Raw genomic sequence first — 20,891 nt, forward strand, 5'->3', positions numbered from 1 at the left:
GTAGGCAAACACTGAGCTGTCCTCGCGTCGCGTAGCTGGCGACACTACCCGAACCGCGGGACACAACGGTGATCTGTCGCGAAAACCACCCACATTTCTGCACAGACACGCTGGGCCCGGGGACACGCTGGGGCTGGGACACGCTGGGGCCCGGGGACATGCTGGGGCTGGGACACGCTGGGGCCCGGGGACATGCTGGGGCTGGGACACGCTGGGGCCCGAGGACACGCTGGGGCCCGGGGACATGCTGGGGCTGGGACATGCTTGGCCTGGGGACACGCTGGGCCTGGGGACACGCTGGGCCCGGGGACACGCTGGGCCTGGGACATGCTTGGCCTGGGGACACGCTGGGGCCGGGACACGCTGGGGCCGGGAAAGGCTGGGGCCGGGGACACGCTTGGCCTGGGGACAAGCTGGGGCCGGGGAAAGGCTGGGGCCGGGACATGCTGGGCCCAGGACATGCTTGGCCTGGGGACACGCTGGGGCCCGGGGACATGCTGGGGCCCAGGAAACGCTGGGCCGGGGACACGCTGGGGCCGGGACAACGCTTGGCCTGGGGACACGCTGGGACCCGGGGACACGCCGGGCCTGGGACACGCTGGGCCCGGGACACGCTGGGCCTGGGACATGCTGGGGCCGGGACACGCTGGGCCTGGGACATGCTGGGCCTGGGACACGCTGGGCCCGGGGGACACGCTGGGCCTGGGACATGCTGGGCCTGGGACACGCTGGGCCCGGGACACGCTGGGCCTGGGACATGCTGGGGGCCCGGGGACATGCTGGGCCTGGGGACACGCTGGGGCCAGGACACGCTTGGCCTGGGGACACGCTGGGACCCAGGGACACGCTGGGGCCCGGGGACACGCTGGGGCCCGGGGACACGCTGGGCCCGGGACATGCTGGGCCGGGACATGCTGGGCCTGGGACACGCTGGGGCCGGGACACGCTTGGCCTGGGGACACGCTGGGGCCCGGGGACACGCTGGGCCTGGGACACGCTGGGCAAGGGACACGCTGGGGCCAGGAAAGGCTGGGCCTGGGACACGCTGGGGCCCGGGACACGCTGGGCCTGGGACACGCTGGGCCCGGGACACGCTGGGCCTGGGACACGCTGGGCCTGGGACACGCTGGGCCTGGGACACGCTGGGCCCGGGACACGCTGGGCCTGGGACACGCTGGGGCCCGGGACACGCTTGGCCTGGGGACACGCTGAGGCCCGGGGACACGCTGGGGCCGGGACACGCTGGGCCTCGGACACGCTGGGCCTGGGACATGCTGGGGCCGGGACATGCTTGGCCTGGGACACGCTGGGCCTCGGACACGCTGGGCCTGGGACATGCTGGGCCGGGACATGCTTGGCCTGGGACACGCTGGGCAAGGGACACGCTGGGCCTGGGACACGCTGGGCCGGGAAAGGCTGGGAAAGGGGCCGGGAAAGGCTGGGGCCCGGGACACGCTGGGGCCGGGGACACGCTGGGCCCCGGGGCATCCAAGTTCATTTGAAATGAGGCCTAAGACAATGCCGTCACTTCATCTTTGACTCCTTTCCAGCAGTGCATTACCTCTCTGTCTTGCACCTGTGACCAAAGGAGGTCATACCAGGGTGGGGAAATTCTCCAACCGTTGCCCCCCCCCCCCAAGGGGGGGGGGGGGGGGAGACTACAAGCTGTACAAGACCTTTGTTGGCTCCATGGAGAGGTTAAATTCCTTGCAGACTTAAAACCTCTGCCTCATTTTTCCTCCTGCTTATTTAATTAGGGGCCTAAGGGTCCGCGAGCCGGGGGCGGTGTGCCCGGTCTAATTCTGATGGTGTAGATCAAAACTGCCCCCATCGACCCCCGCTCCTCTGGCTGCCAGCTCCCCATGCTCACGCTGCCTCTGCTTTACCTGAGCTTAGAGGAATTTATTTATTTATTTACCCCCCCCCCTCTTTTCTCTCCAGTTGTATCCGCCCAATTACCCCACTCTCCCGAGCCGTCCCGGTCTCTGCTCCACCCCCTCTGCTGAGCCGGGGAGGGCTGCAGACTACCACAGGCCTCCTCCCATACATGTGGAGTCACCAGCCGCTTCTTTTCACCTGACAGTGAGGAGTTTCACCAGGGGGGACGTAGCACGTGGGAGGATCACGCTATGCCCCCCAGTTCCCCCTCTCCCCCTAACAGGCGCCCCGACCGACCAGAGGAGGCGCTAGTGCAGCGACCAGGACACATACCCACATCCGGCTTCCAGCCCGCAGACACGACCACATGTGTCTGTAGGGATGCCCGACCAAGCCGGAGGCAACACGGGGATTCGAACTGCCGATCCCTGTGTTGGTAGGAATAGACCGCCACGCCACCCGGGCACCCTGAGCCTAGAAGAATTTAAACGGGTGGAGGGTAATGAGAATATCTTGGTCAGGAACACCCACACCCACACAGAGATAAGGAAGTCTGCTGGGGAATGCTGCACATCTTCGCACTAGAACGGTGCAAAGCACTCAACCTCCTTCAGCGTCGCCTGGCATGAGTCTGACATGTGTTTACGCCCCTGAGAGGGAGCGAATGAGCGGAGGAGGCTGCGAGAAGCGGCGAGGGAGGTGCAGAAGTGAGAGCCCGTGATCTCCTCTCAAAACACGGGGGTGATCCAGAAAAGCGCAGGAGTCCGTTCGCAATACTCTGGGCCGCTGAAGCTATGGCGCCCTCCCCTCACGCCGGCGTCAATGGCGGCCTCGGGCGAACGAGCGCCCATCGACCGCCGGAAAGCCAACGCATCGCTTCACCCCACCACCAGCTACAACTCCCGCCCTTCCACTGGAGTGTGGGGGAGGGGGGGGGAGGGGAGGTGAGTTTGAGCCATGTGTTTTTCTCGCTTCACAGGAGTCCGGACCAGAGGTCGCCAACCTGCTCCTGGAGACCGCCGCCCTGCTGGTGTTCACGCCAACCCTGACTGAACACACTCCATCCGGCTACTCAAGGTCGTGGTAAGAGGGCAATTAGTAGAATCAGGTGTGTTTAATCACTTTTAAAACATCTGTTTTAAAGAATTCCCCCCCCCCCTACTGTTGCAGCTCCACCCCCTCTGCCGACCCAAGGGGGGAGGGCTGCAGACTACCACATGCCTCCTCCCATACATGTGGAGTCACCAGCCGCTTCTTCTCACCTGACAGTGAGGAGTTTCACCAGGGGGACGTAGCACGTGGGAGGATCACGCCACCCCCCCCCCCCCGACTGACAGAAGAGGCACTGGTGCAGCGACTAGGACACATACCCACATCTGGGTTCCCACCCGCAGACACGGCCAATTGTGTCGCCCAACCAAGGCGGAGGTAACACGGGGATTCGAACTGGCGATCCCCGTGCTGGTAGGCAACGGAATAGACCGCCACGCCACCCGGACGCCCCATGTGAGTAGCTCTTAATGTAAAGTAAATAAAGGGAAGTTTTGCGATTATTTTGGGCGTATGTTGCTGAGCAGGTGGATGATGTAACCGGCGATGTGAGCGGACAAGGTTGAGTTGCCCTTGGTCTACAGTGTCGGCGTTTACCTCATTAATGAAGTCTCCGATGTCTCCAGGGTGGGGTGCTGCTGACCTCATGGGGTACTGTGGCTCAGGGTGGAGGGGTCTCTCGTCCATGCGGCGGATTCCTACGGGCTTGATGGTGTCAGGCTCTATTGTGTCGGGCTGCTGGAGCTGGCTCAGGTCATAATCCTGCAGGACAGGGGGGACAGATGGGAGTCAGCACACAGGGGAACACGGGAGACCAGACGAAACCTCCTCGATGACAGCGGCTTGGCATGAACACAACCCCTGAGAGACGCCGGCTCACACATATTAATAAGGAGGGGGGCTACCTGTCATATCAAACTCGCGCTACACCGAGTCCGGAAAGTTTACCGAAAAGTGGACTCAAGGATCCCGAGTCGGAGAGGAGGGTTTAATTTGAACAGTTTGTAGTGGAGGACGAGGAGCTCTTTAAGCTGTTTGTTTATGAAGCACAAGCTCGGGGGACGATTTGACGCATTTTAAACAGCCGACGTAGAGGGGGTCCAAGCAGAGGACTGAATCATAAGTCGTACAGTGTTTGCACTGGTGAGGTGTTTCTGCAGGAAGGGTGCACAGCGACGGTTTGGCTCTAATCAGTACCCGGACACAGGATGGTGGATATGCATAAGCCACCGCTAATCCTATTAACATTACCAAGGCAACCTGAATGGCTGGCAGTTTGTGCAAAGTCATGGGCAGAAACCGAGGGGAGGAAGAGAGAGCAAGAGAGGGAGGGAGGGAGAGAGGGAGGGAGCGGGAGAGAGAGAAGGAGAGGCAGAGGGAGGGAGCGGGAGAGAGAGGGAAGGAGAGAGAGAGAGAGGGAGGGAGAGCGCAAGAGGGAGGGGGAGAAGGAGAGGCAGAGGGAGGGAGCGAGAGAGAGAGGGAGGGAGAGAGAGAGAGAGGGAGGGAGAGAGAGCAAGAAAGGGAGGGAGGGAGAAGGAGAGGCAGAGGGAGGGAGCAAGCGAGAGAGAAGGAGAGGCAGAGGGAGGGAGCAGGAGAGAGAGGGAGGGAGAGAGAGAGAGAGGGAGGGAGAGAGCAAGAGGGAGGGGGAGAGAGGGAGAAGGAGAGGCAGAGGGAGGGAGCGAGCGAGAGAGAAGGAGAGGCAGAGGGAGGGAGCAGGAGAGAGAGGGAGGGAGAGAGCAAGAGGGAGGGGGAGAGAGGGAGAAGGAGAGGCAGAGGGAGGGAGCGAGCGAGGGAGAAGGAGAGGCAGAGGGAGGGAGCAGGAGAGAGAGGGAGGGAGAGAGCAAGAGGGAGGGGGAGAGAGAGAGAGAGGGAGGGGGAGAGAGGGAGAAGGAGAGGGAGGGAGCGGGAGAGAGAGGGAGAGAGTCTTCCTGCAGTGAGATGCTGAGTTAGTGTGAATGGACTGGATGGCATGAGGGCGACAGAGCTGATGACAGAACGCCATCTGAGAGTCGTGGTGAGAGTCATGGTGAGAGTCATGGAGTCGTGGTGTATGTCTAATAATCATGGTGTCATGGCGTGTGCCTAATAAGCGTGCATGATGGATTGTCCCTCTTTAGAAGATTTTCGGTAATCCGTCCATCTCTAATATCCCTCTTCAGAACTGTCTTTGCGCGCTTGCACATGCACCTACACACACACATACACACACACACACATGAACACGTGCAGACAGTGTGCTGCTGCATGAGGAACAGGAAATAACAGGGTGATGATACACAAACAAACTCGGATGCAAACACAACGACGCACACAGACACTTGACAAAACGTCCTCCCCATCCAAAACCAACAGCGATCGTTGACATGTGACTTCATTTCAAGGGGCTTGATAGTAGTAACCCTCGGGGCTGCCCGGGTGTAAAATGGCCGCCACGTAACCAACAGGAGGCGGTCTGTCGTGTCTCGGGTCCGTCTCGGCCCGGCCCCTGCTTGACCTTCCACCGGGTCACGCTGGAGGTCAGCAGCTTGTGACAGCAGACGCGACACAGCTGTCCAGCAGCTGAACCGTGCAGAAATGTGTGAGTGACACACTTTCCCTTCAGATGCATCACTGTAGTCGCGTGACTTCCTGTTTCTACTGCAGCGGTCATACCAGTTTCCTGTTTGGTGGCGTGTGCTGTTGACAGTGGCATAGTTTTGGCGACGCCTGCAAGATTTACCGTGGATAAACGTCAACCACATGCACACAACTGTCGACAAACTTTCACCTGCACCTGCCAGCACACAGGTGGACAGTTTCAAGTTGTACATATCAAGTTACGTCCACAATTATGAGAATGAGCGGACAGACGGACGGACGGAATTGTGGACTTTCCACCCGTTTGCTGGTAGGTGCAGGTGAAAGTTTGTCGACAGTTGTGTGCGTGTGGTTGCCATTTATCCATGGTAAATCTTGCAGGCGTCGCCAAAAATATGCCGTTGTCAATAGCACACGCCAACAAACAGGAAACTGGTATGACCGCTGCAGTAGAAACAGGAAGTCGGTGGACTACAGTCATGCTCAGAGCTGATTGTGTCTGTAGGGACGCCTGACCAAGCCGGAGGTAGCACGAGGATTCGAACCGGTGATCCCACGTGTTGGTAGGCAACAGAACAGATCGCGACACCACCTGCATGCTCTTCTGTACGGTCTACCATAAAATACGCTGTGCTAATGTCATGTGATGTCGTTTCCGCCACAGGAAACACAGCTTAGCCAGGTGAACAAGGTTGTGTATGGCTGAGCGGAGTCTTCAGAGCATGGCGGAGATTGGAACTGACGCTAACCTGGGTGGCAGTTTTTCCATCCACAAAACTGATGTCATGATGATGTCACCCACTACCTCTACTACTTTCCGCTGCTCCCATTAGGGGTCGCCACAGCGGATCATCTGATGATGATGTCACCTGGCGGGCAGAAAAAAGTGGCTTCCCTGCCGGCCCAGAGACACAGGAACAAGTGTTTTACATGCGCTATCTCTGTTGCACACAGAAAGCGATGCACATTTCCCTTTGATTTCCTGCATTAGCCATTTTTCTTGCAGAAATCCTCTAGCAGGCTATTTACTGACCAGGAACTTGTTTGGGAGAGAAAGATTTATTGTCGATGAGCTTAAGTGCCCCTCTGTCTCTGGACCAGCCTCTTCATGCTAACAGAGAAATCGGCATCAGTTACTGGCTGGATAAACAGCCGAATACTGGTGTTGATTGACGCCTCTTCTAAAAGGATGCCTGCAAAGCCACATCATCAGGTCTCACTCCAGTTTACTCAGCGGTCCCTGAGAACAGAACTGGTCTCCAATCTGTTTTCCTTTTTATGTTTCACAGTTTGACAATATTCCTGCGTGATATTTTTCCCCCCCCGATATTTGTTGAGTGTGGACTTGATCGCCGCACTGCTTTTGATGAAACGAGTGGCTCGCAAACCAATAAGAGCCAGGGCCACAGCGGCGACGAGCGAAATCATCCGCTGTACTCAGGGAGCGACCGGCAGCCTGACACTTCAATTTCCTCCCCAGCGGGAGATAGCGAGAATGGGGGTGGGCGTCGTAACGACCACATCGCCGGCAAAGTCGAGTCCATTTTTTACCCGATGCTGACCGCCCAATTCCGCCGACCGGGCCATTTTCTCTGGGTGTCACCGCCGCCGCCGCGCCACTCAAAATGGAAGCTCGTTTTCTTTCAATAAATCTCACACTCCTTCCTCTGCCTTTGAGGGGGGCTATATAACACAACGGTTGCCCTTCCACGAGTTCCTTCACACCAGTTTCAAAATTACTAGCTGTGAGTTTCTGTGTGAGAATGTGTGTGTGAGTGTTTGTCTTGGTATGTGTGCGTGAACTACCTAATCGCTGGCAGATGTGTAATGGCTCTGCAGTCATATTGTTACCTGAGACAGAGCTTTATTATTACGCCGCAGCAGATGCCCGTCTCCAAATGACATTAGCTTTCCAATTACGGGGCTCCAAGGCTAATTTAGCACTGGACTGGGACAGACTAGAGTCTTCCTCTCACCCCTCCTACACCTGAGCCACCGGACCTCAAATGGCTCATTTGTAATATCACAGGCTATTTCCTGAAATGATGCCGTCCTGCCAACAAGAGGTCATTAGGACAATTGAATTTGTGCGCGAGAATGTGGAAGTGTGTGTGTGTGTGTGCGTGTACCTGATCCTCCTCTCCTCCACCTTCTTCATCATACTTGAGAATGTTGTCTCGAACATCATCCTCAGGGTCGATGAGAAGCTGCTTGGCCTGACGCTCTTTATCGCGGCGCTTCATCCACACCACAAACAGCAGTACTAGGACTACAGTTAGGAGCGACACAGAGAGAGAGAGAGAGAGAGAGAGAGAGAGAGAGAGAGACATACAGAGATAGAGAGAGAGACAGATAGAGTGATATATATATATATATAGAGAGAGGGAGAGAGAGAGACAGACAGAGATAGAGAGAGAGACAGATAGAGTGATATATATATATATATATATATAGAGAGAGAGAGAGAGAGAGAGAGAGAGAGAGAGAGAGAGAGACATACAGAGATAGAGAGACAGATAGAGTGATATATATATATATATAGAGAGAGAGAGATAGAGAGACAGATAGAGTGATATATATATATATAGAGAGAGAGAGAGAGAGAGACAGAGATAGAGAGAGACAGAGATAGAGAGAGACAGATAGAGTGATATATATATAGAGAGAGAGAGGGAGAGAGAGAGACAGACAGAGATAGAGAGAGAGACAGATAGAGTGATATATATATATATATAGAGAGAGAGAGAGGGAGAGAGAGAGACAGACAGAGATAGAGAGAGAGACAGATAGAGTGATATATATATATAGAGAGAGAGAGAGAGGGAGAGAGAGAGACAGACAGAGATAGAGAGACAGATAGAGTGATATATAGAGAGAGAGAGAGAGAGGGAGGGAGAGAGAGAGAGAGAGAGAGAGCGAGCGAGCGAGAGAGAGAGAGAGAGAGAGAGGGAGAGAGAGAGAGAGAGAGAGAGAGAGAGTGCGCCAGAGAAAGGATCTCATGTTACAAAACATAATAAATTACATATTCTCCTACAAATATAATCCAATCCAGGTTTTTGGCGTGCACGGGGGGGCTGATCAGGGCTATCTGTCCGGTAATCCTACAGTAATCTAGCAGTATCTGCCATGATGTTGTGCTCCCGTGATAATCCCCATGTGTGTGTGTGTGTGTGTGTGTGTGTGTGTGTGTGTGTGTGTCACTATGGGACACCACGCTTTTTCGAGGTCTGGAGGGGCAGCGGGAGAGACACTCACTGAGGAGGATGATAATGCAGAGGAGGATGGAGATGATGGCGCCCGTGCCCAGGCCGGCGGCGATGATGTGCTGCTGGTCGGTGCAGTCTCCGTGGATGTTGCACTGGCACACCTTGACCCGCAGGTAGGAGGTGTTGGACATGGGCAGGTTGCCCGAGTCTGTGATAATGATGGGCAGCTCGTAGATGCCGCTTTCCAGGAAGCCGATCTTCAGGCTCAGCTGGGCGTAGTCGCCTGAGAGACGAGGGCGGCGAAGAGAAAACGAAGGCGGGAGAAAGAAAATGATTTAATCAGTATGTTTTTTGAAAGTGTGAGGGGGGAAAAAAAAAACAAAACAAAAAAACAAAAACATTCTGCTGTTCATTTAGCCGTTAAATGATTCATGCTTTTTCCGTAGTGAAGTACATAAGCGGCGAATCCGGAGATAAAGCACTACTTAAGAGAGCCATTCTGCATAAAATATACAATAAAGACGTGCTACTTTTGCAGGAAAGCCTGAGTAAATCATTTTCCGCAGATGGGATTAAACCCAGCTCCAATTGTAGTCGTTTCTGTGGTCTGTGTTCACAATGCGATTAGAACCTTATCACCACAAATACGCAGCAAGAATCGCTACCTGGAAGTTGCGTCAGCACATCTAATCCAGAACGCAGTTGGGCTTTGCAGCCGCAGCTCCTAAATCTACTGAATACCGCCTGGTAATGCCGTTTAGGCCACATTCCCAGCTTCCATAATCCATATACCCGCGATCCTATTAACACACAGTTCAGCTCGCCCCGTCCAGCCACCAACACACAACAAACCCTCGTCCCACTGATACTTGCGTTTCCAATTAGCATAACCAATTAGCATAACCAATTAGCATAATCAATTAAAAGTGTCTCTGTAAGGCAAATGTCTCTTATCGGTCTCATGTATTTTGTAATCACCAGCAAATACAACAATCAATATGCAGAGCCTTTTTTTGGGGGGGGGGGGATTTTGCCCCCTTTTTTCTTCCCAATTGTACTTGGCCAATTACCCCACTCTTCTGAGCCTTCCCGGTCGCTGCTCCACCCCCCTCTGCCGATCCGGGGAGGGCTGCAAACTACCACGTGCCTCCTCCCATACATGTGGAGTTGCCAGCTGCTTCTTTTCACCTGACAGTGAGGAGTTTCACCAGGGGGATGTACCACGTGGGAGGGTCACGCTATTCCCCCCAGTCCCCCCAAACAGGCGCCCTGACCGACCACAGGAGGCGCTAGTAGAGCGACCAGGACACCCACCCACATCCGGCTTCCCAACCGCAGACACAGCCAATTGTGTCTGTAGGGACGCCCGACCAAGCCGGAGGTTACACGGGGATTCAAACCAGCGATCCCCGTGTTGGTAGGCAACGGTATAGACCGCCACGCTACCCGGATGCCTTCAAGCGCTGCTATTTTTGGAGAGAGCTGCGTCTTACCACTGAGTCTTGTGATGGTCCAGTTTCTCCTGACGTCCGATGGCTTGTGGGCCAACTCAAAGGCAAACGGCCCGGCGTTGGGGTTCAGGTCTCCGTCCAGCGCTGTGATATTGATGGCATTGGGTTCTGGCTTCTCACACACCTCCGTCTCCTGGGGGAATATGCGTGGAGCGTTGTCGTTGATATCCAGTAGGAAGATCTGGAGAGTACCGGTGCCGCTTGCTGGGGGAACACCTGGATGGCATAAAAGATGAAAGGACACACACACACACACACACACACACACACACAGACACACACACACACACACACACACACACACAGCACATGCATATGTATGAGGACAGTGATTTTTAAAGCTCCACCTCTGGAGAGGGACATGAACTATTTGAGTGTCCTCTCTGATTCTACCACCATTATGCAATCGACACAGAAAAGCAAAACAAAGTTATTCTCTGGGTCTCACGCTAAAATAGGTCATTCTGAGCAGCTATCCGCTTTAGCGGGAGAAGACCCATCCAAACTGCATACTGATCTGAAAAGCTAAGCTCGAGAAAGGGAGGGAGAGACAGAAAGAGAAAGATATTAGGACATTTCGGGAGTGGGGGGGGGGGGACTATAAGCTGTGTGTGTGTGTGTGTGTGTGCCTGAAGATAGTCTTCCTGACGAAGGACACGGGATGGGAATACTAAAGTAGACAGACAGAGCACATTGTCGCTGCTCTCAGGCTCCTCTATGTATTCACCAGGCTCCTCTACGTAGTCACCACAGTTCCTATATGTATTCAAGTGGGTTCCTCTATGTATTCGTATTCAAGTGGGCTCCGCTATGTATTCACCCGGCTCCTCTATGTATTCACCAGGCTCCGCTATGTATTCACCAGGCTCCTCTATGTAGTCACCAGGCTCCGCTATGTATTCACCAGGCTCCTCTATGTATTCACCCGGCTTCTCTATGTATTCACCAGGCTCCTCTATGTATTCACCAGGCTCCTCCATGTATTCACCAGGCTCCTCTATGTATTCACCAGGCTCCTCCATGTATTCACCAGGCTCCTCCATGTATTCACCAGGCTCCTCTATGTAGTCACCAGGCTCTTCTATGTATTCACCAGGCTCCTCTATGTATTCATCAGGCTCTACTATGTATTCACCAGGCTCCTCTATGTAGTCACCAGGCTAAGAGGCTTTTTTTCCATTCAGAGCACGCTCAAAGGAGGTAGTCATCCAATCCTGACCCATTAATGCCGAGAAACCTCTTTATTGGTAGAGTTTTTAAGCCTGTTGGCCTGAGCAGTGCTCCGAAGCACGGGGTAAACCTGAACAAAGGTACATCACGCCAGCGCAGGGAGAAAGGTGAATATGTCTGCACACTGGCTGCTTCTGGGAACGCCACTGCAGGCGGCCACTCTGCCAGACATGCTAAACGACTGGTACAAGGCTGGCCTTCTAGAATCGAGGCTAGTTTTTAAACTACCTTTCCAAAAGGTAGCTTCATCTGTTCCAGATGGCTCAAAAAATAATCCCCTGCAGGGGGGTGCCAGTATAAAGACTTGGCCAGAACCAGCTACAACATGCAGCCGCTGCATCACCTCAACACAAAGGAGATATTTTTAGCAACTTACATTGTCACATTATTGGTCACGTACCGTTATCCGAAGCCAAGAAGGTTGCGTTGTACAAACTGTTTTTCACATACGGTGACTCTCGGTCCAGAACAGCGATCGTTGTGATGCGACCGGTGCTGGGGTTGATCCTTAACCAGTTGGCAGGATCTGAGAGTTTCGAGTATCTAAGAGATAAAATTAAAAAGGATTGGTTTGAATTGGTTGTTCGTGATCATAGTGACCTATTCAAATATATGCTGAACTCCAAGTAAGGAATCGGCTCTGTGTGTAACTAGTCCACTGACTTCCGGTTTCTACTGCAGCAGTCATACCAGTTTCCTGTTTGTTGGCGTGTGCTATCGACAATGGCGTATTTTTCGCGATGCCTGCTGACATTTATCCATGGTAAATCTTGCAGGCATCACGAAAAATACGCCATTGTCAATAGCACATGCCAACAAACAGGAAACTGGTATGACCGCTGCAGTAGAAACCGGAAGTCAGTGGACTACAGTTATGCACAGAGCCGATTATCTGCAATTTTATTTGAAAGAAACCGCCCAGCCTGGAGATGTTTCATTCGTGCAGCACATGTTATAGTTTCTTTTGAGATATGCATCGTTTCAACCTAGCTAGCTGCAACGCCACATTCCTTTTATGTGAGTACCTGATGGACTGCTGCATGAAACGGTCAGGGTCCTGCGCTGTGAAGGTGGTCAGCGTTGACTCCGGCATCAGTCCCTCCTCGAGCTTGATGAGTTTGGGGTTGGGCTCAAAGTACGGGCTCTCGTTGACATCGATCACCCTGACGGAGACGGTGGCAGTGGACTGGCGAGGGGAGTGGATGCCTCGAGCCAGGGGGACCTCATTCACTGCTACCACCGTCAGCACGTACGCACTACTGAGCTCGTAGTCAATAGGCTGGGGTAAGAGAGCAGACAATATACGTTATGACACAAACGATGAAATTGAAGGAAGTCATCCTACAAACGATACCTGCTTGACTGAAATAACAATTAATTTTCAAACGCCCATTCTGCAAGCCAAGACACTTTACAAGAGTCTCTTCAAAATCCGGTCAGTAGTTTCCACAGAGTTGTCTTGGTAGCGACTGACCATTTAGTGCCCCGTCAAGCAAAAAGAGCTGTCTTAACACTACAACCACCAAGCCGGTCATTTTGACCGTTTTGGATTTTCAAAGTTTAATAATTTTGTGGCAAGAAAAAGGTTCAGACCTGCCGCTCCCTGAAGGTTCATAAAATGTCATATATTTGCATTAAAATGAGTTTTAGATCAATTGCACAAAATAAGTTATGATAAGATCTACATAAAACGACCATGAGCGGTCGAAATGACTGCTTGTAATTTGCGTGTCATCATGTGCGTCATGTGACTATTTATGACGTGTGTTGGTGGCGTCATTTCCTTCGTGAAGTTCGTTGCTCTGTCCTAGAAACACACTAGCGTTCTCCAGTGCAGAGAAACAGTCTAAACTTGATTTGTGATTATTTCCAACATGTCTGGTTACAGACGCACCATGACTACCACCGAGGCGTTGCAGTATTTACAGGCGTTGGACAGCGGCCATTTTAAATTGTTTAAAAATAGTATTAAACTTATTAATATGTTAGTTTTGGTGTCAATTAGTTTCATACAGACATACTAACATATGTAATGCATTAATATCTCAGTTGGGTATTTATCTTGACAGAATAGAGTTTAAAAACCAGCTGTCATTTTGACCGCCCACGGTCGTTTTAGGTAGGAGTGAAATGTCGGTCATTCCAGTGTCCATTATGTACATGACAACACAACCAATTTAGTGAAGAAACAAAACTATGGACCCTCAGCACAACTCAGTTTAACCCAAATGCAGCACAGTGCACTCGACATGCTACAAAGTAGAGCGCTTCATGGCTGGACCTGGTGTATTTAAGAGAAGGGGGGATGTGGTGTGTCGGCCATACCTTGACAACAGTCACCAGGCCTTCATTACTGGTAGGATCAGTGGGCACAGAGAACCTGCCGGAGGGGTCGCCCCCGGTGATTTTGTAGACAGCGTTCCAGGCTGGCGTGTTGGGCTGGTCCTTGTCTGTGACTGTCAGGTTGGACACGATGACATTGACCCGATTCTCAGGCACTTCGCCGAAGAACTATGAATAAAGCATGAACACACAAAGCAGGGGGCTGTTAGCCATACTGCTGCGGCAGCAGAAAAAAGACACCAAGTGATGCTGTGGCCCCCCTCCAGGACCTAGGTAAACAGACGTGTATGGCAACTTTTCAAGTCATCATGGTAATTTCATTCTCCTCCCTGCCTTGATAACACAACACAACCATCAGGCGTTTCAGTGATTCACACACACACACTAGGTGCCGGTTCACTCTGATAGATCCGCCATCCCAGTACTTGCATGTGTCAACATTTGGAAGGGGATATAACAGTTTACGCTTGGCTGGCCACCGCCATGTCTGTACGGCTCTGGAAACGCTGGACAAGCAGAACAGAGAGTCCAAGTAAGGGCTGAGTGCACATTGCCACATTGGGTTAGAGACGGGATCTGTTAGGTTTCAAAGCAGGGCGTGTAGCGTTGTTGTGGCCACAGACTGCGTGTGAGTTGTTCTCCTACCGTCTCGACAGTGAACTCTGGTGGATTGTCGTTTATGTCCGTGACTCTGATGACAGCGGTGGCGGTGTTGGAGAGGCCGTACATCGGGTTTCCCTCCATGTCAGTTGCCTGGATAATGAGCGTATACTGAGGCACTTTCTGTGGGGAAAGAACAGAAAGAGTGTGAATAATCACAAACACACAAACACACACACACACACACTTCTCAGACCTTATAACAAAGACAGAGCCGTGTTCGCAGTAAAAACATAACGGGGCCATTGTGGTGAACTAAGAGCTTTAAAATAAGCACCGGCAAGCTTCCTAATTGCGATGACAAATGTTGGCTTTTTTAATAATGTGTTCCCCTTTATTCCCCTGTGGGGTGGGGGGTGGGGGGGGGTGAGCTTATGAATGTGTGTGTGTGAACCTCACACCTCTGCTATGCACACCATGATGGAGCATGATGGGGGATCTGGGGGAGTAACAAATGACTCCCTTCACATTAAAAGCCACTCAGGTGACAGACCAGTTGCTAGGTAATGAGAATCGAGCAAATTACTTTCACGGTGGCGGCTGGCGGGCATAAAAAAAAAAAGCGGCCCCAGGGCGGAAGTGATTGAAAAGCCACCTACCCTGATTTTCCTCACCAGAATTGCTCCAACTGGCCCTAGCTCGCTTCATATATATATATATATATATATATATATATATATATATATATATATATATATATATAAATCCCAGACAACCATGCCATCCAATTAAATGAAACAGTGTTTCCATTTATAGCTCAGGAAAGGAAAGGGGGGGGGCAAGAGCAAAGGAAAAAAAAGGGGTATAGAGAGAAAGCGTCTGCAAAAAAACAAAAAAACAAAAAAGAAATGGAGGGCGAGCTGAAAGAGACGTTTAGCAGTTGGACTGTGCACACTTGCGCACTTGCGAAGCGACAGAGTCTGTTTTTACTTCCTTCCCACTTTGAGTGACTGATCAGCAACACTTAGACTCATTACTTCTGAGACACTACACACCTTCTGTTCTGTCTTAATAACTAAAATAAAATAAAATAAACGCCATGGCTCATTTATGCAGACGGGGGAGATATGTCGATACATCTCTCTCTCTCTCTCTCTCTCTCTCTCTCTCTCTCTCTCTCTCTCTCTCTCTCTCTATATATATATATATATATTACTGCAACAGGCAGCAGAAGAGAATGGATGAGTGTTATGGATGGCTGTGTAAATGAGAGTGTAAATTAAACAATGATGCAGTCTGATTTTTATGGGCCTACGTTCACAAATATTGGAAGAGACTGAGAGAGAGAGAGAGGAGAGAGAGAGAGAGGGAGAGGAGAGAGTTTCTGCCAGATCTATGTATTCCTTTTCCTTTGTCCCCCCTTTTTTTTTGGTTTAGTTCTCTGTTGACCTGTTTTGCTTTGGCAACATTGTAATTAATGCAGTCATGCCAATAAAGCATCACTGAATTGAATTGAGAGAGCGAGAGAGATACAGAGAGAAAGCGAAGGAGAGAGAGAGAGAGCGACGGAGAGAGAGAAAGAGAATGAGAGAGAAAGCGAAGGAGAGAGAGCGAGAGAAGGAGAGAGAGAAAGCGAAGGAGAGAGAAAGAGGGAGACAGCGAGAGAGAGCGAGAGAAGGAGAGAGAGAGCGACGGAGAGAGAGAAAGAGAATGAGAGAGAAAGCGAAGGAGAGAGAGCGAGAGAAGGAGAGAGAGAAAGCGAAGGAGAGAGAAAGAGAGACAGCGAGAGAGAGCGAGAGAAGGAGAGAGAGAAAGCGAAGGAGAGAGAAAGAGAGACAGCGAGAGAGAGCGAGAGAAGGAGAGAGAGAAAGAATGAGAGAGAAAGCGAAGGAGAGAGAAAGAGGGAGACAGCGAGAGCGAGAGAGAGCGAGAGAGAGAAAGCGAAGGAGAACGACAGAGAGAATGAGAGACAGAGTGAGAAAGCGAAGGAGAACGAGAGAGAGAATGAGAGAGAGAGAGATGGGGAGAGAGCGATAGAGATAGAGAAATTCACAGAAGTGCATCAGAAGCTAAGCACACACTGCCACTAGTGTAGGGCAGGACGGGGGAGAGTACACTTCAGAATAATAAAAAGGGAGAGACAGAAGGACAGACAGGCAGGTAGGCATAAAAATAAAAACAGACACAAAGAACGTAAGACGCTGTGGACAAACCTCTCGATCCAGGCCTGCCGCCACCGTTATGATGCCTCCGGTCTTGTTGTTGATTGTAAACATGTTGGAGGTTGGACTCTCGGGGTTCTGAGACAGGATCTTGTACCGCAGCATCCCGTTAACCGTTTTGGGGTCGTCCTTGTCCACAGAGGTCACAGTCATAACAAACGTCCCTGGGAGGGAGAAACAACACAGAGAAAAGATGCACATCCACAGCTGAGCCACTTGTTTTTAACAACACACCCGCCTTGCCCTCTCCGTCAGCATCTCATCTAGCTCTGACCACCGAACCCCTCACACAGAACGCCGCCTGACTGGTCCTAAACCCAGCCCACCTTCAGCTACGGCAGTCTGACCTGCACTGTGGGACAACTACTCCTTCTTCTTCTTCTTGTTCCCTGTTTCTCAGGGGTTGCTGCAGCAGACTGTACAGTTTCCCTGTGAGGGCACAGTACCGATGGCGGCCGTTGTGAACCCGGGCCCGATCTGGTACTGTCTTGTCAGTCCGCATAATGATTTGGCCAAATTTTACGTCGGATGCCCTTCCTGACCCGACCACTAACCCAGTGGACGGGGGCACAGGTAAAGTGCTGGATGCCATCCCAGTATTCATGGACCTGTGCCCGTGCCTGTCGCATTGCACTGTGGGGTCACTACTAAAAGGTGAGAAGCCCCAACATCGGTGTAAGCTAAAGATGATGGGGCTACCGTTCAGTATGCCTCTTGTACTGACAGATAAGTGTGGTGTTACCTGTCACTACCTTGGTATTCAGGCCGACTTCTAGTTTGGAGAAACAGCCTGCTGCAGCACAACCCAGCACCGCCCTGAAACAACAGCACCACCACCACACGTGGCGATGTAGCTGGCTAGGCTAACATTGCCTTAATAGGTTCTTCTACCCCCCCCCCCCCTTCTCTCCACAATTGTATCTGACCAGTCACCCCACTCTTCCGAGCCATCCCTGTTGCTGCTCCACCCGCTCAGCTGATCCGGGGAGGGCTGCAGACTACCACATGCCTCCTCCCATACATGTGGAGTTACCAGCCGCTTCCTGGCGAAACTCCTCACCTGACAGTGAGGAGTTTCGCCAGGGGGACGTAGCGCTTGGGAGGATCACGCTATTCCCCCCAGTTCCCCCTCCACCCCGAACAGGTGCCCTGACCGACCAGAGGAGGCGCTAGTGCAGCGACCAGGACACATACCCACATCCGGCTTCCCACCCGCAGACACGGCCAGTTGTGTCTGTAGGGACGCCCGATCAAACCGCAGGTACGTAACACAGGGATTCGAACTGGTGATCCCTGTGTTAGTAGGCAATGGAATAGAGCACTACACCACCCGGATGCCCTACATTGCCTTAATAGGTCAAACATAAAATTATTCTTCACTTTTCTAAAATCTAAGAAAAAGTGTAATTTTTTTTTTTAAAAAGTCAAAAAAAAAAAAAGAAAAAAGGATGAAGTTGGGATTGGCCACACTGACACCCAAAAACAACCATCTCCAGAATTGTAGTGTTAAGATAAACAGTTTCTCAAAACTTGCAGACAGTGGCAGGCTCTTGAACAGCTTTTACTGGGGGATGAGAAAAATGGGAAAATGTGGATGAACCTCGGGAGTGCCGTTGGTTCGGGAGTAGTAGGAGTAAGGTGTTGTGTGGAGCTGGAGCATCACAGTGACTTCACAGTTGGTTTAGTGTGGTGCATGGGACCGGGTTCATTTAGTGTGGTGCATGGGACCGGGTTCGTTTAGTGCGGTGCATGGGACCGGGTTCATTTAGTGTGGTGCATGGGCCTGGGTTCGTTTAGTGCGATGCATGGGCCTGGGTTCGTTTAGTGTGGTGCATGGGCCTGGGTTCGTTTAGTGTGGTGCATGGGCCTGGGTTCGTTTAGTGCGATGCATGGGACCGGGTTCGTTTAGTGCGATGCATGGGACCGGGTTCGTTTAGTGCGATGCATGGGCCTGGGTTCGTTTAGTGCGATGCATGGGCCTGGGTTCGTTTAGTGCGGTTCTGCGGTGCATGGGACCGGGTTCGTTTAGTGTGGTGCATGGGCCTGGGTTCGTTTAGTGCGATGCATGGGACCGGGTTCGTTTAGTGTGGTGCATGGGCCTGGGTTCATTTAGTGCGGTTCTGCGGTGCATGGGACCGGGTTCGTTTAGTGCGGTGCATGGGCCTGGGTTCGTTTAGTGCGGTGCATGGGACCGGGTTCGTTTAGTGTGGTTCTGCGGTGCATGGGACCGGGTTCGTTTAGTGCGGTGCATGGGCCTGGGTTCGTTTAGTGCGGTGCATGGGCCTGGGTTCGTTTAGTGCGGTGCATGGGCCTGGGTTCGTTTAGTGCGGTGCATGGGCCTGGGTTCGTTTAGTGCGGTGCATGGGCCTGGGTTCGTTTAGTGCGGTGCATGGGCCTGGGTTCGTTTAGTGCGGTGCATGGGCCTGGGTTCATTTAGTGCGGTGCATGGGACCGGGTTCATTTAGTGCGGTTCTGCGGTGCATGGGACCGGGTTCGTTTAGTGCGGTGCATGGGACCGGGTTCGTTTGGGCAGTACATGGGTCCGGGTTAGTTTAGTGCAGTGCATGGGAGTGGGCTCTTACCTGGCTTGGAGCCTTCAGGGACAGAGCCATTCCAGATCTGATGGGCAAACTCTGGTCTGTTGTCGTTCATGTCGATTACATTGATCACAATGTCGATGGGGTTTTCCACTTGGTTGCCGTTCAGGTCCACCGCATGAGCTCTCAGCTTTGGAGGGAAAACAAGCAAACAACGGAAAAAAAAAATCATTTGGTCAATCTTTCAGTCCTCCAAACCATCTGAGTAAACACATAAACAAACACATTTACTCATGAGTACAGACAGAAGAACTACAATATATTAAGCACACAGGCACAATTAGAGAAACTGCAGTCAGACAATACCTTGTGTGAAAGTCACTAACTCAAACATATATTAAAGACTATTAAACTGTTATTAAAATAATATTTTCAATAATGTTATCAATATTATATTATTAATAATATTAATATATTATTCAATCATAATAATATTAATACTATGATTCAATCATAATGATATTTAATAACATTATTAATAATATTAATAATATTATTATTAATATTATCGGTCAAGGCCCGGGTTAACAACAGCCGCCATTGGTGCTGTGCCCTCATAGGGTACCGATGGACACTGTAAAATCATTGTGTGACCCCTGAGAAATAATAATAATAATATAAATAATATTAAGAAAAATAATCATAATCATAATAATAGACTACTAAAGACTATTTTATTGAAACCAACATGAAGGGAAGCATACGTGGAACTTGGTACATGCTCTTTTTCTTTAACACAGTGTTTCTGAGTAATTGTATGGCAGAAGTTTAGCGATGCTTTGAGTCACGTCCACATTGTAAAGATTTCTGCAGCAGCTTCACAAAACTGCCGTTCTATGAAACAAATTCACTGTAATCAATCAACTCGTTTCTTGTATCGGCTTTGTTTTATGCTCTGCCAGGTCTGACTGCGTGACAGCCAATTAAAAGCTGCAGGTGAAGTTATCTGCAGCTAGAATCCCTCTTTAATCCTGTGCTTGGTTAGGGGTCGTGATACCCTAAACCTGGTGCAGCTGCTTGATGCAGATTTCAAAACAAGCAAAGAGTAATGCAGCCAAGCACTGACAGGGTGGTTGTGAATGTCAATTGAGCACCGAACGCTGTTAGCCAGCCAGCCAGGCGACGTGTTCCTCTGGCGTCATGAGGCGGCGGCGCTGACAAGCCTCCCGCGATAGAAGACCTTTCGTAGGGTCAATTCAGACTGCTGGGTGATGTTTGTACTGCAACTTCCATTGTTTTTTGGCCTTAAAAAATCCCCAACACGCAGCTCTAAAGAATGAAACTGCTTTCAAACAAGGGAATTCAAGTTCGTACAAATACAACAAGACCACGGCCAAACCTAGAATAGAGCTAGACCATGAATCAGGACCAGGATCAGGATCAGGAACATTTATCCGTCGTTTCATTTCATGTACTTGCATACATGAAATGAAACGACATACTGTTTCCCCCCAGCCCAAAGCAGCGCAACACAAAGACCAACACATATCCAAAACCTACAAGAACACATACATCCAAACTACAAAAAAACCCTACAAAAACTACAAAAACACATATATCCAACGTATCACAAAACAAATAAAAAAATAATAATTCACTGTTGAAGAGAGCGAACGCCAGCCAGGATGACTGTCAGAACTGCCGGTCTGCGTGGGCTAGCAGTTAGCCTAGCCTGCC

General features: G+C 51.3%; 1 protein-coding gene across 1 annotated transcript in view; it reads right to left on the minus strand.

Moving 5' to 3' along the window:
• The window catches only part of cdh2 (cadherin 2, type 1, N-cadherin (neuronal)), a 100,936-nt gene that overhangs the window by 2,902 nt on the left and 77,143 nt on the right, over positions 1 to 20,891 (minus strand). The window contains exons 6-15 of the mRNA XM_056293869.1: positions 19,200 to 19,344; positions 16,609 to 16,781; positions 14,441 to 14,578; positions 13,778 to 13,963; positions 12,478 to 12,731; positions 11,853 to 11,995; positions 10,205 to 10,438; positions 8,761 to 8,994; positions 7,635 to 7,774; positions 3,526 to 3,690 (exon numbers count right to left, since the gene is read on the minus strand). Of these exons, the coding sequence (XP_056149844.1) occupies positions 3,526 to 3,690; positions 7,635 to 7,774; positions 8,761 to 8,994; positions 10,205 to 10,438; positions 11,853 to 11,995; positions 12,478 to 12,731; positions 13,778 to 13,963; positions 14,441 to 14,578; positions 16,609 to 16,781; positions 19,200 to 19,344 (1,812 nt within the window). The remainder of the gene's footprint in view (positions 1 to 3,525; positions 3,691 to 7,634; positions 7,775 to 8,760; positions 8,995 to 10,204; positions 10,439 to 11,852; positions 11,996 to 12,477; positions 12,732 to 13,777; positions 13,964 to 14,440; positions 14,579 to 16,608; positions 16,782 to 19,199; positions 19,345 to 20,891) is intronic.

Source organism: Lampris incognitus, chromosome 14 (assembly GCF_029633865.1).
Source record: "Lampris incognitus isolate fLamInc1 chromosome 14, fLamInc1.hap2, whole genome shotgun sequence".
NCBI lineage: Eukaryota > Metazoa > Chordata > Actinopteri > Lampriformes > Lampridae > Lampris > Lampris incognitus.